Here is a 26,783-nt window from a genome sequence, read left to right as displayed (position 1 = left end):
CCTTTACAACTACACAGGAAACGACATCCTTCATTTCGCCTGTTAATGTATAATATAGTGCCTGTCACGGTATGATGGCTTACCAGAGATAAGGAAAAACGCCACAAGAAGAGACTACTAGCTATATGATAATAGAAAAGATATGGCTTCCAGTGAGAATACTCTGGTAAACCTTGCCAAAAATGTTTCATAATAAATTTGTAAATTAAGATAAACAAACACTACCGTCAATACCTGCAATTTACACTTCCTTTTCTTTATGCATGAAATAAACACGGTAGCATCCATACAACTCAATTATGCATCGGAACAATTGCCAACAAGTACTGACAGTGTCATTTTGGAATACAATTCATTCTCTCCAGCTCAGGTTCTGACCAAAACACAGATCAGAACATATCATTCTAGTTCTTAAGGGTTTACACTGCCTCCCAGTGAGCTGTAGAATATATTTCAAAATTATGCTACTGGTCTCTAAACCACTGAATGGTTTGGGTTATTTTAATACATTAAAGAAGTGCAGTGAAGTGAAGTATAAACACAGCTCTGAGATCAGTAGACTCTGATCAATAAGTGGAACAGAGAGTTCCAAGTAAACGTGGTGAAGCTGCATTTAGCCATTATGCTGCACGCAAATGGAAAGGTTAAAAACTTAGTATTTTGTCCTATACCTTTGATTAGAGTCTTCTAAACATTTTTAAATCTTTTTTCCCCCCTTTTAATTATTTTAGAAAACTACTAATTTCTTTACTCTTAAATGTATAAAGTTTTCTCTTGATGGGTTTTAACATTGTCAATGTATATCCTTTTAGAATTTTTTGTAAGCTAATTAACGGTTGTGTTTGTTGGTGCTGCGTCTTGTGTAAAGCACACAGAGTTGCTTTGTGTATGAAATGTGCGAAAGACATAAAACTGCCTTGCCTATACTCAGAAATCTGTTTTGTAAAATATGCGTTGTATGTTGAAAAGTGATTGAAAGAGATTTGAGGCTGGAGGGCACACAACAGTGACTAATGTCATTATGTAATCTGCTGACAGACTGTTACTGAGCTGGAACAAATAGGATTCAAACTGTTTAATGGAGAAAGAGCTACTGACGACAAGACAAAATGTCTGTTGCAAAGCAACATGCAGAGGGAATGAGTACTTCCTCATGGAGGTGTGGAATTCTTCCCCACTAGGTTACAAACAGAAAGCTTATAGGCAGATGGCATATACGCAAGTTCACAGATGCAAACATAACAAGACATGCAATGTTACAAAAACTGTCAAAACCATGGGCATACAGCTCAAACACTCATGCATGAAAACATGCAGTTTATCATTAAAAACCATTGCATATCACTATCTTAGTGAGTACATTCAGTGGTAAAACCCATTTACAGCCCTGCATAGTAACCGATTTAAACACTATAATGTTCACAAAACAAAACATCCTCAAACTATTGTTTGAAGGCATCTTCTGAAACAGAATGCTCTTGCGAAAAGATCCTTACTAAGATGAGTTTTAAACTGTGCCACTTACAAAGACAGCGATACAAGAACACAAAAGCACAGACAAAGACATATGTGGGTACCCAAGAGAGATCCCAGGAAACAGGAAATAACAGCAGAAGGAAGAAGCAGCTCCTGAGAGTAGACAGATGCCACCAGGCCTCTATCAGAGGAGGCCAGGGAGGATCCGGCACAGAGGCAGGAGGAGGCGGCAAAGAATTAAAAACAAAAAGAAAACTCATTGTGACGACAAACGTACTCACTAAAGAGGTTTCAGTAACATTGACAATAGAATAGTGACAACTGGGATTGTCAATATACTGTATAAGATTTTCTTTACGGATCTTACCTTCCCCAATGTCCACTGTGAAGGGACTTTTGCTGATCTGACCACCAGCAAAAGTGACATAGATTGTGTGTTGGCCCTCCTGGGTTGGTTTGTAGGTGCAGCGGTAGCTGCTGTTGCCCTTGTCTTCTATGCTGCAAGTTACAGTGTTCTTCTTCCCTGCAGGGTCCATGATCACAACCTCCACCTCACCAACACCAGCACCTGTGCAACAGAACGGCTCTTAGGAAGACAACCCAAGAAAAGAAAAAAGGGCAGTCTTCGCACATGATACTTGATTCATGTAATTACCCGCTGTGTAGGTGTCAAAGTAAGTGCTCTTGTTGGCAATATTGCCAGTGGGCTCTAAGCCAGGTCCCTGGGCAGTGGCCTTGCTGGAGTCTCCCTGTGCCATGCCAATCTCCACCTCAAAAGGACTCTTGGAGATGTGTTGGCCTGCAAACAACACCGTCACCTACAAAATGTTACAGAAAACAGAAAATGCTGTCATGTCATGGTGTGATAGTGGACAGCGAGCAGATGTTTCTTTGTTTCATCTTCGGAGAAGACCATCGAGACTTCCTCCAGTTCAAGTTCACCCCAGACACAAAATCCAATACTTTCCTGAAAAAACTGGGTATGCTCAAACAAAAGGTTCTAAGTTGTATGTCAGACACAGATATAAACCTCTGGAAACAAAAGCTCAAATGCTGATCTCTTCTCATATTCATCTTTACTGCCAAACGCAAATGTTTTAAGTCTACAGCACTCATTGTTTCAGTAATTATGATATCAGAGACAAAATGATTGAGAAATGTTTTGATGTCATGCATTGCATTGATGTTTTAAGTTGCCTAGCACAATTTGTGTGTGAGGGGGCAGGGAAGAGGTATCTCAGCAATTTAGCAGCATTTTTACATTGAATGGTGTGTTTTTTGTTTTTAACACATGCAGACATTATCAAAACCAACTGTGGGGACAGTCATTTGCATACTGATTCCATGAAATATTACCCAGCATATATTTGAGTTGAGAAGAATGAGGACCTCTGTATTGCGCAAAACAATCTCTAGCTTACCTTGTGCATGCCTGTGACTTTCGGTATATAGAAGGCAGAGTAGGTGCGATTCTTATCATTGTTGGCTGTCACTTTGGCCTAGAAGTAGAAGTAAAAGGTATTTAAAAATGCAATATCAAGTGATACAATGTCATTCATTGCACCAAGTGTCTATAACCTCCTCTCTGTGTCCTGCAGGATCCTCAACATAAACGAGTACTTCTCCCATTCCTGCACTGATGGTCTCCACAGTGAATACGGCCTTCTTCATCACGACATTGCCAAGCGGCTCAATGCCTGCAGAGAGTAGAGGTGGTCTTCATTAGCTTTCTTCATGGAATCGGGTTAGGGTTTAGTGTTAGTGTGTGTGTTTACCTGGCCCATAAGCACGAGCTTTCTTGGGGTTGAGTTTAGGACGGAGCGGTGCACCAGGCTTCAGTTTAGCCTTGGGGAACTGGGACAGGTAAGTCATGACGGAATGCTCGTCCACGTTGGGGTCAACAATTTCCTCGGGCGTTATAACCTATGGGGTGGGGCAACACAAAAAAAAAAAAAAAGGTTTTCACCATGACGCGAGTATTTGTTGATGAAAACAGGGAGTCTATAGCTACACAGCCCAAATGGAAAAAATTACTGTTATCTGCACTACAGTACAAAGTACCTGCAACTTACTACTGTGCAAAAAAACAGAATGCACGCACCGAAACACACATGCCCTTTGTCTTTTGGAAACAGTCCACAAAGACTGAGACAAAGTGCTCTTCTTACCAGAAGTCTAGCAGTGGGCGGAAACAGCAGCGACCACACAGCAAAGTGGTCGCACGCAATGCTGTGCCAGCTGCCAACTCTGTGCCAGACAGCACAACATGACATAGGCAACTGCAGCCCCCTGAGACACTTAATTTGCATTTTAAATTTTGCACCAATACTTCACCAAGTTTAGCCAGATAAATCCTATGGGAGAATAAGTGAAAATGAGAACACGATAATCTTTTTGGCCCAATGCCGACTAACGGTGTTTCACGTAACAGGCTCACTCAAGAAATCTGCATTGGTTGGTGACAACGAGAGTCCCGAGAGTGCGTGCATGTTTTTTTTGTCAGGGTTGGTTCATGGTCGCAAAGATGCTCGCCAGACTCTTTCAAACACTCTTTATATTCTCAAACCGTTGTTGCAGAGAAATTTTAAACCTATTCAAAATTTGATGGTGGCAAGAAAAGCAGTCTTCCTTTTAATTGTAATAAATTAATAGTTTCTATTAGGATTTTCAATTATTTGCTAACATAAACAGATGATCATATGAGACCAGCTCTAGAGTGAACATGGGTTTTAGTCTTAGTGTTAAATAAATAAAGCTGCCTTGCCTTGTGGTGTAGAAGAGGTCATTCATCACTTTACCTGTGGTATACCCAGCCAGTCATCAGCTTGCTGCATGGCCTCACGGGCGTTGTCCACAGGTTTAGTCTGATCCCACTGGTCCCAGTCAGGACACAGACCTAAGGAGAGCATCAAAAGTAAGAAACAGTAAGAAGACTGTGTTTGACACAGTAAAGTGGGGAGTGGCAAAAGCGGTAACCCAGTGTTTCAATTGGCATAACATGCAGTGTATATGAAAAAGCTTTACTGTGGGGAGTAATGTATTTTAACACATTATCAAGCAGCGTGAATACAACCATCAAACAATCAATTAATTTCATCGTTATTCTGGTCAGGACAAGGTACTTTGTGGAATACTAAACATTTTTGTATTGTTTTACAGAGACAGTGGATTAAAATTAGGCCAACAACATGACATTGGCACCCAAATTAAACTGACTAGAGGTAACTACAGTAATCGGGTTCAACATCTACAGATGCCTACACATCTATTCTTCAGTTTACATATAACTGCAAATTCATTTAAGGTTTTTTCAGTATGTCAAATATAGCCATGTTGTTAGTGCAGTTATTTTCAAGTCTTTCTGCAGGGAAACAAAAAGCTTATCTGCCACTTGAGAGTGTGGTGGTATGCCAAACATCCCAAAAATCCATACTTCTTTTCCCTCGTTTCATCTCTATAATTATCCTCTTATTCACCTCCCACTCACTCTTCTGCTTTAATAGAATAATCTCCCCCACACCCTTTCTGTTTAGTACATTAAATGCTTTATTAACTCATTTTCATGACCGGAACTGGGATCTTCTTCACTTCAATTTCAAAAAGCTTTTGCCTGAAGCATCACATACAGTATGCGTTGTACCCATCAATCATAACTACAGTATATGGGTAATTTCACATATGTTTGTTTTCTCATCTTCATTAGCTGTCATTTTGTGAAGCATGCATGCACAACCCTTTCACAGCAGTCACCTGGAGCACAGCTGTCGACGAGGGCCCCCAGAGCCCGGCCAGTCTGCCAGTCTCGGTTGAAGTTTGTGATGGGAAGCTCAGGTAGTTTGTTCTGAATCCATCCCAACAACCTCTGCTTGGGGGTCTTTTGTCTGCCATCATCTGCCTCCTCCTCTTCATCCCACATCGGCATGGAGATTGAGTAGTGCAGAATCAAGGTCCAGATCAGACCCAGGATGAGCTTCAGGTTCCCATCAACGATGGCTTTGGAGTCTAGAGGCAAAAAAAAAAAGTATATTCATTTTTCAATGATGGGTGTTTGACTAGTAACGATCAAGTAAACATTCATTTAACCCTGTGATTAGCAACGAGACAAGAGTTCCCAAAAGTGTTTGTCAAATTGCTTAGTCTGGTTGGAAAAGCCACTCCAACCCAGGAACAGGGCACCAAAATCAGCTGAAAGATTCTAGAGAAAATCATTTATTGTGCTAAGAGGAAAAAAAAAATCATTTTGGGTAACATTTGAGTGTGTGAGATGCCTATGGAAAATAAAAAAGTATAGCTTCATCATAGCTCTTCGACTTTCATTGCATCTGCTAATTGGGGGAACCCCTTTACCAATTGGCTGACAAGTTTCAGGTGAAAATATTAACTAATACGCTTGTATGGGCTAAAAATACAACAAGTTCTCCAAGCCAATGTGCCAAATTGACTGATGATTCAAACTGCATCACTTCCCCTAAAAACTCCACTGAAATGGAACACTATTCATGAGAAGACCATGTGGGCATTACAATAGATCAAGTACATCAATCGTTTTTCCCTGAATTTATCTGGTATGGAATGTGGAAGATTTTAGGTGTGTTTTTAAAGAAAATTCCACAAACGTCATGTTGGTACTGTGATATTATTAATATCTTTAATGAATTGGTACAATCTCTCATTGAATGATCTGCAATCCTAGTATTGTAGTGAATGGAATAATGCCTGGAGGAGTTCTGTATGAATCGTGCATTTTCCCATTGCTCAACTCATGCCAACTACTTGAGACTGAATAATCAGCACCTCTGATTTGATCCATTGGTAGTTACAATTACACATAAATATCATTGTGATTTTTGCTTCCTTAGTTTAAAAAAAATGGGGGGGGGGGTCAAAATATACAGTGATAAAGGTATTAACCATTTAACTAGAGTTTGCTGTTCAACGTTTTCCAGTTATGGTTCTATTACAGAACAAAAATTAACGTTGAGTGATGGGAAAATATGTCACAAATAAGCAGTATGTTAAATAGATACATTAAAGATTGAAAATCTACAACGACAGCATTACCATAAATTGAAAGAATACAATATGTTTGCACTTGGAAATGCATTCTTTATACAATTTCCCCACATCCAAAGCTTCTAACAAGGGCATATTGGCATTCATCACACTGTCGCTCTAAACATTTGACACACTTCTATGTGTTCAAACAAGTCAAAAGGAGGAGAAAATGAGGCGCTTGCCTAGGCAAAAGCTGATACGTCCTAAGTACACACAAACAGCTTGTAACAAAGTCAGAAGCATGCATGTACACGTTGCACAAAATGGGCTTGATCGGAAGGGTGATATCAAACTTGAGGACAAGCCTTGAGGAAAAGGTGGGGCTATGCATGTGTGCGTGCTCAAATACACACACATCCTAACTGATGACAATCATACATGTATAAGCATTTAAGTTTTGATAAACACTGTGGAACTTCTGTTAAGATACTGTACACATGCCGAGTTCAAGTGATCAAATATTTTCGTTTTTATCAAAATGGCACCCCATAACGTGAGGTGTGATGCTGGCTCACAAGATGTCATGTGCACCAGTGGAAAAACAAACCTCACAATGATTTGGAGCAGGTCAGACTAAAAGGGCCTGCTTTAGTAACCCCTTCCCACGGGAACTCAGAATTTGTGGATCACCATAGCAACACGGAGTCAACTCACTCTGCAGTAGTACAAAGAAAGAAAGGTGATGACACAGAAAAGCCAAGAAGCAAAAAGTGTGCTAGAACAGAAAAAAAATAAATCGTGGTGACGAATGGTGATTAACAACTTACTTAAAACTCGTGTGAGATGCCTTGTGTATTCAAGTATACTACACGTCAGAACAAGCAGTAAGAATGCCAATGAGCCAAAAGAAGGGTGCGTCCAACCTTAACCTACCACCTTCGATTTACCAGATGAATAGAAAAATATCAGAAGCACCACACATTAAGAATGACTGGAACCAGGACCTGTGTTCTTTGATGAGTTCAAGATTATTTGGTTCAGGTGGTGTCAAGCTTCACTTTTGTAAACTTTTTCAGATGGTGTCAACTGACTGCTGTATTTGGCTTATTCTGCTGGTAACACACCACTCTGTCCTGTGACTAAAGGGATAGTTGACTCATTTAGCAATTTTTAGCATTAAGAAGTTAATTTTTTTCTATGATTTGATAACTATTATTTTTCATGTACAATTAACACCTTTAAAAAACACATTTTGCCACTTACTGTCGACTGAAAATAAGGTTGCATTCGAGGATGGTCGGAAGTGGGACTTTTCAGAGTTCAAACCAGGAAGTGTGTACGGGAAAGCCCCCTTGAACTCTGAAATTCCACTTGCGAAGACGCAAAAAAAAAAAAAAAAGTACCCTGACTTCACGGACAGACTTAAATGTGACGTCACTGTACAATGGCGACCCCTTTGGAAACACAGACCGTGAATGGTAAAACACAATTTACTCAAATGTAAAACAAGATAACTTTCTTCATTCATAAATATTCGACATAACTTCACGTAACACAACAGATGCGACAGTTTGCCGCTAGCTCCCTGCATAAAATTATACGGTGAACTACTGAACTGTATGGAAAGCTTATGAAAAAAATAATAATAATTAAACCATACATGAAGCAAAATTGCGAGAAGGCAAGTTTGCTGGAGGTCAAAATGAGTTTTGAGGACTAAAATAAACCAATTTATCACTATCCGCCATTTTGGTCGTTTACTTTCGCCTTGAACGCTTTAACGTGGGAAAACTCTGAAACAACTCCGATATATCCGACCATCCTCGAATGCAGCATAACTTCGCGTGCTCAGGGGCCATCCTCAGTTTGCGAACGTCACATGACCAAACCCAGAAAACAGGTGAGCAGTGATTGGTCGTTATCTAAGCTCCGAGCACCTGTGATGTCATTTTCAGTCGACAGCAAGTGGCAAAATGTGTTTTTAAAAGGCATTACTTATACATGATAAATACTGAAGTTAAATTAATTCTAGACAAAACATTTAATTTTACAGCAGTAACACAGCAGTGTTCAGTGATTTCCGTAACAAATTCCAGACAATCCATAACAGCTGGCAGCTCTCCTGAAGCAGAGAATGGTCACCCTGCCTTTGAAGATTGGGCTGCAGCGCAGTATCTCAATTTGAAAACTACCCAAAACACACTTCCAAGTTGACCACTCCCTTGCTTAACAACTTGATGGCAAATGTGATGGACTAGCCAAGCATGTCTCCAGACCTAAATCCAATTGAGCATCTACGCTGCTTCCATCAGAGGAAGGTGGCGGAGCACAATGTGTCCACTCTCCAGCATGCACCTGCTCCGTGATGCCAAGATGGAGAAGTGGAATAGGACTCCAGTGGCAATCAACATAGTTATGGTTAACTATTTAAGAGCGTTAAGGAAATGCTAGAAAATAGTGGTGGCTACACAAAATATTGACAACTTAGAAATACTTTGGACCTTTAAACTTTGAGGTGTACTCACTTTTGTTGCCAGCAGTTTAGACTTTAATAGCCGCGATTCCTTTGTTTTGAGGCGACATATTTAAAGGGACAGTAATGTGAAAAATCAACTTTTTGGAGCTTTTAGCCATGTTAAAATGCTAATTCCTCACCAAAGTGGTGTTTTTCTTGATTCACCCCTCTAAGAAATTTTAGGTTATTCTGCTCGCCAAGCACCAGCCCCTCCCAACCTGACAAAACGAGTGGATGCTCACTCTATGATGTCATCAGGTGCGGATCCACCACCGCACCGCCTATGTGGACTAAACACACACCCGCTTTCTCTGAGACCTCCATGCTCGGAGGATAGTGATAAAAGTAGTCTTTATCAGTAAACATTCTGTCCAAATCAATTCAAAGCAATCAATTATCTTTCACATTTGCAATGCCAAAGTGCAATGACAATTGGCCGTATTCAATTCCCAGAAAGGTTCCGTGGTGGCTGACGTGTAAAATACAAGTAAAATTTTGCACTATTAAACTAACTGAATGAATGGTGAAGTGGTCCCGGGTTCGCGTCAGACTTTTTTTTATTCCTTCTCCTTCTTGCTCTCTCTTTCCCTACGATTTCTTGCGGCAAGGAGGCGTTTTGTTTCAAACGTTTATTGAAGAATTGAACACCCATCCAATTTCCACATTTAAAGAAGACACGGTTGTACTGAAAGGGCTGGCCGATCTTGCGTGGCAGAGGAGTGCTCGAACGCAGCGCTCCAGAGTTTTGTAGGCAATGCACAACGAGGGGGGGGCACCACAGGGGGGAGAGGCGGGGTTTTACTGCACCGGGTGTTTTACTTCGGCAATACAAAAATAGCCAGCAAAATACCTAATGTTTAGTAAAAAAGGACATCGCCATGGTGTCAAAGGTAAGATTTAATCATTATTTGCCTATAGTTAACTGTGGAAGGGTTTGAAATACCGTGATATAGCACCCTTAATACTTTACGTGTCGGCGACTTTAAATTGTTAAGAGGAATTTATTCTGTGTTGTCCCATGAAACGCTGCACAAATATTCACAAAAGTGTGAGATAAAGGTATTATTTTTTTTAAATATACTTCCATACATGTTTTTGTCCCTTCTATTCCAAATCCAATGGATACATCCAACAATCTTGTATCCAGAATTACATACAAAATCCTATATTGAAGACTGTAGGCTAAACAACTTCCTTTGATGTAAGGAAAGAATTGACACAAATCAAAACTGTTCATACAATATATTCCCGGCGAATCGCCAGGTTTTTCTTGACCACTTGAATCTGATATATAAATAGCACAAGTCACTCGTCGCCTCCACGGCAGCAAAAAAAGCTTCACTTCTATAACTAGAGTCATGACAAAGACGAGAGGAAGACCGTCAGAAAGACACAAAGCCATGCTAAGCTATCAAAATGCAGTCGCAAAACACCAAAACAAGCATTTGTGGGATACAGTGCATTTGTTGAATACCCAGTAACTTAAGCAACTTGGGAGGAAAATAATACCGACTTGACACACAGCCTTATGGAGGAGGACCAGAAATGAAGTCGGAATGTAACCCCATAAATCAGGTGTAGCGGAGGATGGGTGTTTGGTTGAGGGGATGAGATTGACTAAAATTATGTTAGTTGTAAAATAAATACAGTACTTTAAAAAAATAAGAACCTTTTTTAGTCAAAATTTTGAGAAAATTGCAGTTTTAACTTTCAACATTGGGGAAGTTTGTATCGTTTCAACAGCAATCGTGAATATACAGTAGGAAATGGGAAAAAAATTTACAAAATGTATATAGCACAAACAACTTAAAATAGTCAGTGCATTAACTATCAAATCCAATCTATCAAGGTTATTTGTCATTTTGAATGCTGATTGTTAATTTTTTGGGTTATAGAATTCAGATCTGATTATTCTATTTAAATAGACTTGCGTTTTTTATTACTGTGAAAGCAACTGATACCCATTTTCATTTCACAAGCAGTCAACAGGTAGTACTAGAAACCATTTACTCTTTTCCTGCTTTAGGCCACAAAGCAGCTCACACTTTAGTAAGCTGCCTTGTTCTTTGGATTGATACATGCCTTTCTCTCCACTAAACTTGCTAGGAATGTGCCGGCATTCCCGTTAGACCACACCAGTTCAGACGGAGCCCATATACGGACACAGACTGCTACATAATCCCCCTCTGCTGAGTCATACCCCCTTGGTGCATGTGTGTATCAGTGAGAGACTCCCCCCCCCCCATTACAAAAAACTCCCATGACTCAACTATATGGCGCATTTGTGCAGCCATCATCAGCCCCCATTCGAGCGTCATAGTCATGACATCATCACAACCTCTGACTCTACCGACCCCGCTTCTCAGCATCGCAAGGATCAAGAGAGAGTGGCAGAACAAACTAGAGAAAGAACAGCGAGAGCATCAGCAGATCTTGATGTTCTGAAAAAGTTCACAATGTACTGCAGCATTTGGGAAAAAGCATCCATGTTCATTACTCATATAAATCCAGACAGACATTTTGATTCAATTTCCATGCAAGCAAAGTACATTTTCTAATTTCCAATGGAACAAAACTCCACTCAGAACAGTGTAGTCCTCCACCAAAACCCAACAATAACCCTCGATAGTTGTAAATTCACCCATCCTTTCTTAGCAGCTAGTCCGGAAACAGCTGGGTATGTGGAAAACGCTTGTAAAATTGTTTTGCTGTGTGTGTGAACAAAATAAGAACAAGCTTTGTTTTAAACTCCAGTCTTGCAAATGGCTAATATTTGCAGTTTACAGTTGATAAATGCCACAAACTGAAGACATAAACAGGTTTGCTGTGTTTATTTTTTAGGGCAATGACCACTGATATATATCTTGCATATCGACCTTAATTTGCTTCATGTGGCTTTGGAGGTAGAGCCACAGAGTAACGTAACTAACTACTCGTCAAATATAGCTTCATCTTCGGAGGATAACGCTAAGTCATGAGTGCCACCTATTTCGCTGACCCTCAGCTGCACGTTCACATTGTTTTACTTCTTACTATTGCTATATTTACTTCAACTTGCACCTTTCTATTGCTAAGATTTATTTTAAATTGCAAACGAAAGTAAAGCAGGAAAAGGTGTCCTCTGATTGTCTGTTATCAGACACATTTCATTGCCGCGTTTCGTAGAACAAATATGCACACAACTCACAGTAATCAACTTAAAATGTATCGGGATCACTAATCACGATCCAATTAATTGTTCGGCCCTTTGTGTAATAAATTGTAAAGTTGCCAATATGTATTATTTTTTATTAATAATGATGATGAAATCCCCAAATCACCAAAAAGAGGTAACTAATGGAATAAATGATTTCGCATACGATAATTCCACATGGGAAAACTGAGCAAAGAAGCAATCTGCCAAACCTATTTCTCAACATTGTATTTAACCTGCATATTGGATTTTGCATTATATTTAATAATGTAATAATGATAAAACGATGGTGGGCTTTCACTTGTCTAGTGCTTTCCTACATGAGGTACTCAAAGCGTTTTAACACTGTTTACTCATTGAACCTACTGATGACTGCATCAGGAGCAACTGGGGGTTCGGTATCTTGCTCAATGACACTTTGACATGGTCACAATGGTGAGGGATCGCACCGACACACATTGGGTTGGGAGACACCCACTCTACCACCGAGCCATGCCGCCCCACAATCACTTGTTTTACGAACACATTTTGCAGCCTCACGGTTTGACCTGCTCTCTCGGGTCGTTTCCCTTCCTCCTACACTCGCCTCCCTCCCTTCAACAAGCCACAATGGATCTACTACACTTCCTCATTTTCCTTTCTGCCATTTCCACTCACTCACCCACCCTGCCTCGGCTCTCCCTCGCTTCACTCCCTGTGACTGGAAAAAGTTCCCCTTGGTTTTTTAGCCTTAAAAGGGCAGAAGCAACTGGATCTTGGCGGCCCTCCCATTCCACAGGCTCTGGTTACAGAGGAGGAAGGAGGGGTTTGGGAAGATTGGGGGAAGTGAGACAGGGAGGAGGGTGGTAGACCTAAAGAAGAAAAGGTAGAGAAAGTGCTGTGTGGGATTTTTTGTTTGTTTGTTCAATCTTGCACAAGTTGAGATACGCTTCGCTTGAGTGATTACACAGTATGGTGAAAATGTAGGTTGAGGAGCAAAAGGGGAGAGATTTTATCCAAAAGGGGTCTGCAAGAGTAGACAAGCTAAGGGTGATGAGAAAGAAGCACATAAAATGATGAACGAGGGGCTTTAATAAATACCATGTGGCTTCAATCAGGTGGTGTTTCATGGAAGCATCTGGTAACACTGAGCAAGCACACAAGTTTGCATTTTTAAGTCATTGATGAGCTCAAAAAGCACAGAACATTTCCAGCATTGTACCCTGCTTCCATCTATTATATACATATGATCCCATTACATAATAGACATTTCTTTGTGAATCCCAAACCGTGGCTTCATGTCGCTTGCTCAGTTTGAACAAGAGGAATGGGGCGTAAGGGCACATTTCCAACTCTGATGTAATGCAATAGGCTGAATGCCACTGAATGGACGGAGAATGCACATTCTACTTATGCTCACAACACCCTCCACCAGTCCCCTTTCTTGGCGTGGCAGGAAGCTATGCCAATGATAAGGAGCTGACAGGAAGTGATCATTTGGACGAGAATAGCAAAACTAGCAAATGCATTCCTCTCTGGTCTTAGGCCTAGCCATCCATCACCTTTCTATACCACTTATCCTCATGAGGTCCATGGTTGAGCTCGTCTGATCTTGGCTGTCTCGGGGAAAAGGTTATAGACTATTTAGATTCTTCAATATGACACAAGAAGGCCACAGTGAAGATTCAGAACCCAAACTTCAGAATGGTGAGGCAAACATGCAAACCACTGGCCCATCTTACTTCTATGCAACAGTAACACTCGAACACTAAAAAGTAAGGGTGTAAAAAAATAATAATAATAAATTCGGCAATATATCGCGATATTACAGCGCACAATTCTCCTATCGATTCAGTATGCAGCCGAATTGATTTTTTAAGATCAATGTTTGATAGAAATATTCAACAAAATGTCTTAATTAGGGTTAGGGTTCAAACTTTAAGCAAGGAAGAATGTTATTTTAATGGAACATTAAGTCTTAAAATTTGATTTCAATGCTGTTCAAACATGAAACAGAATGCAACCGGTTTGTTAAATACAGTGGCTTTATAGGCCTGAAGTACATTTTCATACAAATCTTACAGTGCACATGTTCAAGTTTAGTGATTTTCTAAATTTGAGTAAAAAAAAAAAAAAACACAAAAATTGACTTATAGATTCGTATCGGATTAATCGGAATCGAATTGTGTCCTATGAATCGTGATACAGATCGAATTGCAAGGTACTAGGCAATTCACACCCCAACTAAAAAGTAAATGAACTTTGGAAGAACTTGTCTTAAAAGGAACCCCGACTAATGACAAGTTTGCTCCATCCATCCATTTTCTTGACCGCTTTTCCTCACAAGGGTCGCGGGGGTGCTGGAGCCTATTCCAGCTGGCTTCGGGCAGTAGGCGGGGTACAACCTGAACTGGTTGCCAGCCAATCGCAGGGCACACAGAGACGAACAACCATTCTCACAATCACACCTATGGACAATTTGGAGTGTTCAATTAACCTGCCATGCATGTCTTTGGAATGTGGGAGGAAACCGGAGTACCCGGTGAAAACCCACGCAAGCACGGGGGGAGAACATGCAAACTCCACCCAGGAAGGCCGAAGCCCGGACTCGATCTCACGTCCTCTGCACTGGGAGGCGGACGTGCTAACCAGTCAGCCACCGTGCCCCCAACAAGTTTGCTCTATATGATTTATTTGGTTGTTACCAACATAGGCCTAACTATGAGATTATTTTTTCAAATATAATTTCCACTTTGTATTTAATATCTTTAAACACTATGCAAGATGTTCAATTGTATTTAAAGAGTAAAATAACTATACAAATTTCCACTTCCTACCCATCCACCTCCCACAGAAGCCAGACAATTCCAATTTCATGGACTTTTAGTGTCCATATACAAAATAGTAGGTTTCCTTGGTTCCATTTCATTATTACGAAATAGCCGGGCTGTTGCCACATGCGCATGTGTCTCAACTTGCCTTCTCAGCCCGGGGCAATATACAAGAGAACAACCAGTTACAAAGTTACAGCACAGTTGTGTTTACGCGACATCCAACATGCATGCTCAATCACATTGAGTTAGAGTTAAGCGCAACAAGGGCTGGCTTTTTTATATATATATATCTATATATATATCTATCTATCTATCTATCTATCTATCTATCTATATATATATATACACATATATATATATATATATATATATATATATATATATATATATATATATACATATATACATATATATATATATATATATATATATATCTATATATCTATATATATATATAGAGCGAGAGAGAAAAAGAGAGAGAAAAAGAGAGAGAAAAAGAGAAAGAGAGAAAGAAAGAAAGAAAGAAAAAGAGAAAAAAAGTGAGAGAGAGAATAATTACAATTACAAGATACAGAGAATCTGCTAAAACAGCAGATTGGGGATTACGGTTTAATTAATAAACTACCCTACAAAGGCAGGATGATGCCAAGGTTGAATGATTAAGTTTACTCAAACATGCGTGTTATGAGGCAGTTGGAATATGCACACAAGATATCTCAAGCAGGTGATAGCTAGTGGGTTGGAGCTTCAGTGTAGTGCTTGCTAACACACAGTGTGCCAGAAGGTGAAGCTCTTGATTTTAACTGATCAAACTTCACAGCTGAATTCAGCTCAAGTCATTCACATCACATATACCAAGATGATGATGAGCCAATGGTATCACGTCAAACTAACAGGAAGTCAAAAAGTGTTAATGCGAATTACATAGTGAGTGCTATTTGATTCTCTCACGCTCATAGGTTCACTTTTTTGTTTTGTTTTAAACAGATACCTCAATGGCAAAATTGTCCCCAGGAAGTCCTTGCTCTACACACGCAAAATAAACATCCTGGCTCACACTGACCTGTTAAAGATGCCCCTTTCATTCAACATTTTTCCACAGCTGTAAAGAAAAAAGTTGCTATAGTTCTGTCTTGATTGATGTTTCACTAAAGCAGGGTTCGACATTAAACCTTTTACCTTTGTTTTCTTTTAAATATATATTTAAATTATGAATCTTTTTTTATTTCTTGTGTAAACACACTAAAGTGAGGACGCCCTTCACACGTAGATAATTATATTGTTTTCATGGGACAGCACTGAAGAAATGACACTGACGCACTGAAAACTAGTTAGTCTACATTTTATATAACAGCATAAATCTATTGTTCCCTCAAAATAAAGCTAGTTCTAGCTAAATCTCGGGCAACAAAAGTGAGCACACCCTTAAATGAAAATGCCCAAAGTGTTAGTATTTTAAGTGACCACCGTTATTTTGCAGCAGTGCCTTAACTCTCTTGGGGGCAAGGAGTTGACCAGAGCTTCACACTGGAATCTGCTGTCACTCCTCCATAATGACATCACAGAGCTGGCGGCTATCCGAGAACTTGCGCTCCACAAAAGGGGTTACGGTCCGGAGACCTGCTTGGTCAGTCCATCACCTTAACCTTCAGCCTCTTTTGCAAGGCAGTGGTCATCTCGGTGGGGTGTTTGGGGCTGCTATCATGCTGGAAGACTGGCATGATGCTGGCCTAGCTTCCATGTAACCTGCCCTTGTTAAACTGTTGGATGATCTTGGCCACTATGCTGCAGCTCAGTTTCAGGGTGTTGACAATTTTCTTATAGTCGAGGCCACTGGTTGTCAGGAATAATAAATTTACACTGTTGCACACTTGACTACTTTTCATTGAGTCAATGTAGTTCTTCTGTGTTGTTCCATTGAAAGCTATCATTAAACAACTACAGAAATGTGAAGAGTGTACTGATTTTTGTCAGATACTGTGCAATTTGCAGACACACACATACAAAATGTATAGGAATGGGGGGGGAAATGCCCTTTGTTTAGCCATTTTATTTATTTATTTTTACTTTAATTAGATCTAGCAACTTTATTAATGTTCTGCTTTAATGCATTGTTTAAAATTTTAGATTCATGCTGCATGGAAGCCTCGCCATAGGAAGGTCATGACACTACTACGTTACAACTTTTACACAATTGATAGAATTCTTAACTAACCATTGATTGTGTCCATATGCCAGGCTCACGTCATGTGTACGCCACATTGTACAAAGTATATCACATGACACGATCATCATATATATAAAAAAAAGTATATATGTCACAAGTTGTACATTGAATATCATCACCAAAAAGTCTAAAACTACTGTGCCAACAACAATCTGTAGTTTAAAAATAGCGGTTTCACATGGTGGTTTGGAGTAAGAGATTCATCCGTAGCGTGTTACATGATAAACACGTTTGAGACCGCAAGCAGAAGCTATAAAAGACGCACCATGAGCGAAACTAGGACAGTGGTGAAGAAAGAAAGACCTCAAGCATTATGCTGTGTTCCGATAGCAGTTTGTGCTAAATTGTGGTGCAAGGGTGTGTCCATTTTCTGCAATGAGAGGGGGAAGTAAAAGAGCAAAGCGGACTGGCTGCTCTCTCATCTTCTGATTAGCACAGTCAAAATAGGAGAAGCTGGATAAGGCTGAGTCAGCTGGCATCACGTCCCAACAGACGTACCAATGACCCATTTGGTCAAAGCAAGGGGAGGTGGAGGGAGTGTGCAATTAAGTAACAGGTGAGGGAATTAAGAAATAAAGATATTGTAGGAGGCAATTTAAAATGATTTTGAAAGGAGAATATGCTGGCGTAATGGCAAGTTGTCCAAAGTTCAGAGCGTACAGTCTCACCTGCTGCTTGTTGGGTTCGCGAGCACATGGAAACTACCAAGTGTGCAAGACATTCCCCCAGAGATGTCACTGGTGTCTGCACAGCTACTCAAGGCAGTGCAGGGACCAATCTTTTTCTTGCTTCTCGCAACAGATGTTCCCGTGGACAAATGGACATCTGTCTCAGCGAAAGACATGGAAGACAAACTACAGAGCCTCACCTTGCCTCTGACCTTAAGACCTCTACTAAGTACAAACACACGGTGCAGGTTGAGTTTTTACTCGGCCACGCTAGTATGTGCAAGCAAAACTATACTGTAAAACACCGAAAGGATGCGTCATGAGCCAGAGACGAAACCATTAACGTGTTAGCGTGAGCCAAAGATATACGGATTACCCTTTGCCAACAGATTATACTATTCGTCAACTGTTAGAAATTTAATTCCACAAGAGTGACATGGGATTTTTGCTTGTAGTTGAAAATCCATTTACAGTGTGCATTACTGCCACCTGCAGAAGCGGAGTGGGACTGTATCAAGAGAAATGTTCACTAGGCTGTGGACTAAAGACTCAAAATTGTACCAGAGGTATGAATGTGAGTGGTTGTCTACAATGTACCCAGCAATTGACTCGCGGGATGTACCCCGCCTTTCGCCAAAGTCAACTGGAATGCTCACCTGTCACCCTAAAAGACCGAGCAATTTAGAAAATGGTTGGCAAGTTGTAAGCAGTGACACGTCCAACTAAATCTTTATCTACTTACTTTTCTTTATTGCTATTTGATGTTTATGATTGAAATACCATGATGGTATTATTCCAGCATGGCCCGGATCATTTTTTAAACTAAATTTTAGGGATGTGTATGTGTAAGAAAGTTGGAGACAAACCATGTATTTTCCAGCAGGACACAGTTATAGCATTCAGGGGACACACCCACACCATCTGTGAGTTTTGTTTTTTTTAACGATTTTGAAGCCTTATTTTACATACTTGGAATTTTTGTTTCTAATAATTCTAATTAATCAGTGTTGTTGACACTGTTCTCTGTGTTGTGTTAAAACTTAGACATTTATTTTCACTTTACAGGCAGGGCTGGACTGGCCATCTGGCATACAGGGCAGATACCCAGTGGGTCGGTCTCTTTTGGGGCCAATGCAGTGATTATTATTTCACTACATTTTACCCCAAGAGACTGGCCCACAATTTAGAGGGACCAGTCCAGGACAGCAAACTGAAAATATCATCAATAAACATCAGAGGCAGAACTACATGTTAGGCAAGAGTCAGGCTTGGCTGGGCCCAAGTCAAAATGCCAGGGCCGATATTTTGTGCCAGTCCAACAGGCCTTTTAAGTGTTCCAAAGAATTGCTTGGCTTAGCCATTGCCTGTATATAAACCAATGAGGAAATTAAGAAATGGCAGTACCATAGCTGTCTTGTAGTTTCTTGTGCCAGCTCACACAGTATTGTTTTAGCTGCAAAGCTACGTAGGAGGAATCGATTTCCCTCCTGGAGGTCTAAACCCTTACCAAGTGCTCTTGTTGCTTCATTCACTAGTGCCACCAATGTGTGAGTGTCCATTTCATAATGACTTCTCCCACTATTTAAAGTCTGCGCTTTTGACGCTAGACCATCAAGTCAATACATTCAAGCAAAGTCCATTTGACCCAGTCTGATGTCACCAAGCAGGAGCAAAGTTCTCACACCATGGAACCCCAAGCGTCCAAGCGTGTTCTTCCCAGATCAGCAGGACACCAGCAAAGATTCCCCTAACTACATCCTGACCTACAAAGTTTGGACTCAGAGTAGGCAAACAGGCAGAAAGACAGAAAGGGGCCCTCTTCCCAATCCTACCAAATGGAGTGGAGAAAGAGGGAACACAGCAATGGGCCCATGTCGACACACGCATAGGGAACCGCCTGCTTTTTCACTCAACACTGACAAATGTTACACTTTGTTACAGCCCTATATAACCCCCTTGATGACAGTTGTACTTAGTTTGTATAGCTCCACTACGCAGTTGCTCATCATTAAACTAAACCAGTCTCGTCTTTTACAGAGAATTCATGGGTAATTGGGACACAACGTAATCACTGCACCTGGTCCATAGTGATTAGTGATGCATGTGAATGGGAACAAACGGAACATTATGTCGGAAATCAAAGCTTTTCTTTTGGGCAGCAGGAATGAATAAATCGCTATGCTTAGATTAGCATATTTTAGCTCAGCGAAGTTAAAGCAGCATAAATTCAATCGTTGCCGATTCACTCGTTGCACTCATCATGACTCACCGATGGACACCAGCTTGATGCTCTCCTTGTCCAAGAACTCCAGGGCCACGGACACGTTCTCCAGCTGCATCTGGCGGAAGGTGGGCCTCTGGTTGTACTTTCGGAACATCTTCTTCTGAGACAACACCTCCAGCAGCCCGATGAGCCGCAGCCCGTCGCTGAGGTCAGTCTGCAAGTTGCCAATTCGCTTGTTCACACATTTCAGGTGTTCGTTACACCAGCGGGTGAACGTGTTCTGCTGGATCTTCTTCCAAGGAGCGTCCTCGGCCAGGTCTTTCTCCGTGGCGGGCATTTCTGCGTCCTTGTCCGGGGAGAGAGCGTTGGGAGCGGGCGCGGCGCTCTGGTGGAGCCGGGGGTGGGAACCACTCATTTTTATAGCGTCGGCTGTCTCTCGGTTCGCTGCCTTGTTTCTGGGTGGAGTCTGTTCAACTTTTCCTTCTCTCTGTCACTCGGTATCGTCTGTTTGACAGAAACAAACCAAGAGGGAAAGTTGGAAACACGACTTATAATGGCACGCAAAAATAAATGAATTTGTTCAAGATGTAAACGAGTACGTGTTAATTTAGGGGGACGAAAGTGCAGTGGCGAAAACCAAGTTGCCTCCGGCCACCATTACAGACTTATTTTTTAACCCATTGAATTTCTCCCCCCGCCTCTTGCCCACAGTCAGCGAGGATAAGGAATGAGGACGAACGGTAAAAATAATAATAAATACAAAACAAATTATGGATATTATTGTGTTGCAGACTGCGAAATATACTTTTGAAGTCTTTATTACTTTTTTAATCCATGTATGATTCCAATTGGATCCCGGTACACTTCCGGAATGCTTAGCTCCTCCTCCTAAAAAAAATCCACCTTTTAAAAAAAGTATAAACTGTCAAACTTTGTCAATGCCCTACAAAACTAAGCTCGCAATGTAACTATATTTTACTCAATCTAAGCATACATACGTCTTAGATTTGTATAACAATTATATTTGAGAAAGTAAAACTTTTCAAATTAGATTTTGATTCCATTTTTTGTGACATTCCCAATCCTTCCACACTTATGCCCAACACTTGCAGTTATGAATATACAGTACTGTTCAGACAGTACTACATTCCAAGGCAGTGCAGTGCACCAGTGGTCTGCGCATCGGCTACACAGTTCTCAGGTTCTTGGCTCTGGCCTTCCCTGTGGACTTTGCACGTTCTCTACTCTGTGTGTGGGTTTTCATCATGTAGCCTACTTCTTTATTGCAAAAACTTGCATGTTGGGTTGATTGAACACTTTATTGTCCCTTAGTGTAAATGTGAGCGTGAATGGTTGTTTGTTTATGTCCTGCGATTGAATGGCAACCAGTCCATGGTGTAGGCTACCCTGTCTCTTGCCCAAATTCAGCTGGTGTAGGCTGAGGAAAGTGAAAGTGCTTACATTATCTTTACTAACTATCCATCCATCCATCCATCATACCTTAACCACTTATCAACATGAGGGTCATGGGTTTGCTGGAGCCTATCCCAGCAGTCTTTGGGCAGTAGGCAGTACACCCTGAACTGGTTGCCAGCCAATCCCAAGGCACACACAGACAAACACAATCATTCACAATCACACCTATAGGGACAATTCAGATAATTCAATTAACCTATCATGCATGTTTTTCATAATGTGGGAGGAAACTGGAGTACCCGGAGAAAACCCACGCAGGCACAAGGAGAAAATGCAAACTCCACACAGGAAGTACGGAGACTGGATTCAATCTTACGACCTCTGCACTAGGAGACGGATGTGCTAACCAGTCGTCCGCTGTGCCGCCCACCGTTACTAATTATGTTATGAATAATTCATGCTGTTCATCTATGTGAAGACGGATCATCGCAATCTTTCCTCACAATTATTATCAACTACTATCAGCAGTGTGTTAACAAGGTAGGAAACTGAAATATAAATATGCAACACTTTATTTCTACAAATATCTGTTTATATTGTCAAAAGATTACTTCTACCAATTTCATTGTCCCATCATAACAGGCCTACAGTGGTCCTTGGGGGTGAACTGGTGCCCAAAGGCATCATGCAGTTTTATATTTTGCCTATGTCATTATTTTCGGCTTTTACTCATGTCCAGTCGTGAACATTTTTGTTTGAGTGGTGTAAGGCCGGAACTGTCACTGGCGATGGCGTCATTGTGTGTTGTGCGCAGTATTATCTTTAAAGATGTCACAGAGTAACAATATGTAGACGCAGACTTTAGACACCCCCACTTTGGCTTTTCTGTACTGATGAGAACAAAAGAATCACCATCACCAAGTAGGCACACCATTAGGATGCTGCATTACATTTCACATCAGCTGTCTCTTTTGCACATGTTAACGCTGGTTATAGTGAGAAATGTATTCATCCTATTCATGCATCTTGCCATGTGAACATAAAGTACTGGCAATTAATAAGATGCCTGACTTAGCTCTCTATGAGGCAGAGGCCAAACCCAGAAAATGAATGAGTGCTCTTAATGTTAATTTGATACAAAAAAAACATCATGGCCTACAGCAGGTTTCCCCAAACTTTGGGTCGAGATCCAAAATGGGTATCCATATTTGTGTTTAATACTGTATATGCGTTTTTTCTCTCAACAATAACTTATTTAGCAATTTACGAACTGTTTCCTTTTAGCAGATTTTGCATTAAAAATAAGTTTTCACAGTCACACATACCAAAAACAATCTATTTTCCTTGTGCCATCTAGTGGAAGTATATTTAATTGTTCTTCCCATCAGGACAGACAGACAGACGACAGACAGACAATTTAAAGATTATTATTAATGTATTTATTTGTTGCAAATAATTCCTTTTAGGACCAATTAAGTTAAACAAGATCATTTCCACAGCCACCAGCCGTTGTAATGTTGATGCTACAACTGCCATGAATTAACAGCATCAGTGATTGCCAAAATATTTTTCCATGTTTGTTCAGTATGTACACACTCTTTTAAAAAAATGGTATTTCTAATACTATATTTTTTTTTATATGGTGTGTGTTAGACATTATTAACATTTTTAATTCTTTCATGTGCCAAAGACACTTTAATTGTTTCTGTGTAATTTTGGACTGTTAAATCCAAAAATGACATGTGTTCCTGTGAATTGTCTCTAGTTTTTCAGATATTCATATTTTTGAAAATTAATTGAAAATGTACTTTGACACTTTCTGAAATGTACTTTGATTGTTACTAAAATTAGTGTTTGTGCTTTGACATCACCTGTTTTTGCGTTAAAAAGATCTGTTTACTGCTAATATTGCCTAATTTCCTAAATGTTTGCTTGATTTTGATTTTCACACGTCTTTTATGATATTGCATCAATAATCCTGTCATTTTCAGATTCAGTGACATCAAAATACCCTAAACCCGTTTCTTGGCACCAAAATGTGTTGAGTTGTTAACCAGTGTTATTATTGGCTGGTAATATTCAAATATAGTATTTCACAAAATAAACTATTGAAAATAGTCATTGTTATTTCGCGATTATGATATCAAATTATAGTTATTTACATGAATGTATTGTGATGTCAGTAAAAGTTTGAAACTCTGAATTAGTGTGCTTCCAAGCTCTGATAGTGATTGATTGCATGTTTATTTAGTAACTCTTACTGTCAAAGGGATGAGGCTCCCTAACTTTATGAACACATCATCACAAGCGCCACGGGTTTCAAGTCTTTAGATTCCTCACTAAGCAACAAGGCAGTAGTGGCTGTAAAGACGGGGAGCGATGTGACTGCAGCTTCTTTGACTAAATAAGGAGCTCAGTGCCAGCAGACTTGGTGTGGCCTGCAGCCATTTACGAATGCTTTGCCTTTGTCTCTCTTAGTGCGCGTGGGTGTGTGGCTGTGTGTGTCTGGTCAATGGAGAATTTGAGGAATGCCCCCCCAAACACTATACCAACCCAATAGAAGCCCAGCTCTGGAGCCCCATACTTAATATAACTCCAATATCACTCTTACACTCTCTTGCCATTGAGTGCTTCGACTTTGATCCAATGAGGTATGGAATTTATTTTTAATTTACCAACATTTTCATTGGCTTACACATATAATCCACTGCTGAAATCTGTATCAACATGTCATAATGAACTAGGTAAGAGCTGTAATAATCTCTGCCGGGGTCCTTGGGAGGAAGTAGAGTATGCGAAATGTTTACTTAGTCGTTAGCTGTTCCAATGGTATTACATAAACAACAGCACACACACGACCACGACTCTGATGGCTGAACAGATGTTGCTAGTACTTTTGACATATTCTTTGTCTCCCTCTAGTGACTAATTGTTGTACTGCACTCCCTCTGTCTGTCATGTAAAACTGTTTTTATCTTATCCTGAAAATAAATGATACAGGGATACTCACATCTATCATAATCTTAGATTTGCCTTTGATTTTATTTTTACGACCTTAAATTGTCTTAAACACCTTTAATAGAAGGGCATTGTCTTTTCCAATGACATTTCTCCTCGCAGTATAATGAATGCATCTTAAAGCCAGATATTCTATACTCAAGTCAGACAAACTACCCAATAGTATACTATAATGTCGATAATAAATCAACAATCTGCTAAAGAAAATGTAATAATATCACAACATAATAAACCAGCTGTTCTGATGGGGTACTCACCAACTGATTCTGTGGCCTATCCTTGTAAAAGGTTTGTAAAGATGTGTCATTAGAGTCTGCTCAAGTTGCTTGTTTGGAACAGGTTTGTTCATAATCGAACTAGTTGTTGGATATCAAGGCAATAATGATAATTATTACATAAAATAGCCTTTGAAAAGGTCGATCTTTGTCACTCATGTGACAAGATCAAGGCTTTACATGCACAATTTGAGGGATTCAAAAATAGTTTTCAGAAGGATAAGTGGTCAGGTGATGTGTGTGCAGAGGTGATTAATGAATTAAACTCCTAATTGGTGAAACACAGGCCTCACCTAGGTCCTAACTTGCTTCCTCTCCCCTGTAATGCAGTTGGGTGCCAGCTGGCCATGCCAGCAGCTGTCGTCACAGCCGACCACACCCAGCCAGCCACACAGCCGAGCAGAAGAAACAAACGCCTCTAACCAAGCCGCACACTGCACCAAGTGTCAAATATGCATGTAAAATAGTTACAATCATCATTTCAGATCCACATGCTCCCCTTGGAATTCGATCAAAGCGACAGGATCACTGGTTAAATGTGACGACAACAACAGTGGCACAGTTAGAAATAGCACTTCTTATTTTACACTCTACATATTATTTGCTCCTGTAATGTGTCATTATCTTGTTTATAGCCACACTTGGCAACAACTTCTCTTGCTGATGGTGCATAACATCAACAAATCAATCAAATCTAACATTGTAGCGTACAGTAATTTCCTGAAAAGATAATTTTATTCATTCAATTTCATAAAAAACAATATATGTATGCACCATTAACTTCAAATTGGATGTACTGTATACACAAACTAGACTAAAATAACGACCAATAGAGCAAAAAAGGAACAACTTAACCTAACTTATATACAATCTTGATTCTTCTTTTGCATATCGTCACACTCTTGAAATAATTGCCTAAGTCATTTTTTCTGCACTTTTTTTGCTTATATCATCTCCTTATGATGCAAAAGGTTCAATTTTTGTGTTTCCTGAAAAATCTGAAAAAATGACATAGCCGATTATTTTAAGAATGCGTCTATTGTCTCTTCAGGAGACACTTAAAAAACACCTTAATTGAACAGCATTACATCCAAGTATGTTGTACTTTTAGGAATGTTGCTCCTTTCATTACTGTTTCAAAAGGTCCTACCACACTCTTCCAACTTTTTAGGCCAGACACAGTCACTAATTCTGCATTTGCTAAACAGCAATCTGGCACTCAAAGTGTTGTGCCACTTCCATGTCACTTTAGGGGCTCTGTAGGAATCCCCTAATAACTAATCCTGAGATTAATAGGGACACAAGTTAAACAGCATCAAAGTGGGTGAGGGGAACACAAAGATGTGCTTTGTTCAGTCAAAAAGACACATGCTGCAGTATGTCAAACAGTTAACCACAATTTATTTTGAGGTTATATACCCAATAAAACGTGTAGAATGAGTGAAACTTGCAAAATGCAATTGTGTGGAATATATTAAGACAGTGGTGTCCAAACTATGGCCCGGGGCCCATTTGTGGCCTGCAATCCATTATTCAGTGCCCCGTGGCATATACTACACTCTAAAAACAGTTGGGTCAAAAATAACCCAACTATGTGTCAAAAATCGACCAATCGTCCAATCCTCTATTTGGGTCGATTTGACCCAACTTTGAGTCAAGAAATAGGTCTTTTAGAGTAAAACAACTCATTAAATATTTGTCAGATGCTTTTCTTGGGCCAAAAAAATTGGGTCATTTTGAAAAAAACAACCCAGAAAGCTGGGTCAAATTGACACATAAAGTGGTCCATTTCTGGTCCATACAGGTAATTGAGTTATTTTTGACCCATCTGTTTTTAGAGTGTAAAAATGACATTTGACATGGCCCGCCCAAAAAAAGAAGAAAAAAAAGTAAAAGTGAGGTGGCAGAGAATATGGCTATCTATTTTTTTCCCCAATTTAATTTCCCACCCCAAATCACTAAC

At 40.1% G+C, this 26,783-nt stretch overlaps 1 protein-coding gene and 1 long non-coding RNA gene across 5 annotated transcripts in view; one reads left to right on the top strand and one right to left on the bottom strand.

Moving 5' to 3' along the window:
• flna (filamin A, alpha (actin binding protein 280)) overlaps positions 1-24,892 on the bottom strand; it is a 46,772-nt gene extending 21,880 nt beyond the window's left edge. For all 4 annotated transcript variants that reach the window (XM_077546417.1, XM_077546434.1, XM_077546426.1 and 1 more), the window contains exons 1-9: positions 24,803-24,892; positions 20,157-20,615; positions 5,227-5,478; positions 4,275-4,372; positions 3,252-3,399; positions 3,055-3,173; positions 2,898-2,975; positions 2,132-2,294; positions 1,844-2,044 (exon numbers count right to left, since the gene is read on the bottom strand). In XM_077546417.1, the coding sequence (XP_077402543.1) occupies positions 1,844-2,044; positions 2,132-2,294; positions 2,898-2,975; positions 3,055-3,173; positions 3,252-3,399; positions 4,275-4,372; positions 5,227-5,478; positions 20,157-20,526 (1,429 nt within the window). In that variant the 5' untranslated portion in view covers positions 20,527-20,615; positions 24,803-24,892. The remainder of the gene's footprint in view (positions 1-1,843; positions 2,045-2,131; positions 2,295-2,897; positions 2,976-3,054; positions 3,174-3,251; positions 3,400-4,274; positions 4,373-5,226; positions 5,479-20,156; positions 20,616-24,802) is intronic.
• On the top strand, positions 20,325-26,170 carry LOC144036115 (uncharacterized). The gene is made up of 3 exons (XR_013288587.1): positions 20,325-20,851; positions 24,006-24,178; positions 25,151-26,170. It is a non-coding gene; the product is annotated as an uncharacterized LOC144036115 (long non-coding RNA).
• The last annotated feature ends 613 nt before the right edge of the window (positions 26,171-26,783 follow it).

This window comes from Vanacampus margaritifer, chromosome 1 (assembly GCF_051991255.1).
Source record: "Vanacampus margaritifer isolate UIUO_Vmar chromosome 1, RoL_Vmar_1.0, whole genome shotgun sequence".
NCBI classification, from domain to species: Eukaryota; Metazoa; Chordata; class Actinopteri; order Syngnathiformes; family Syngnathidae; genus Vanacampus; species Vanacampus margaritifer.
The sequence above is the reverse complement of the archived record's forward strand: the minus strand, read 5'-3'. Positions and strand labels throughout refer to the sequence as shown.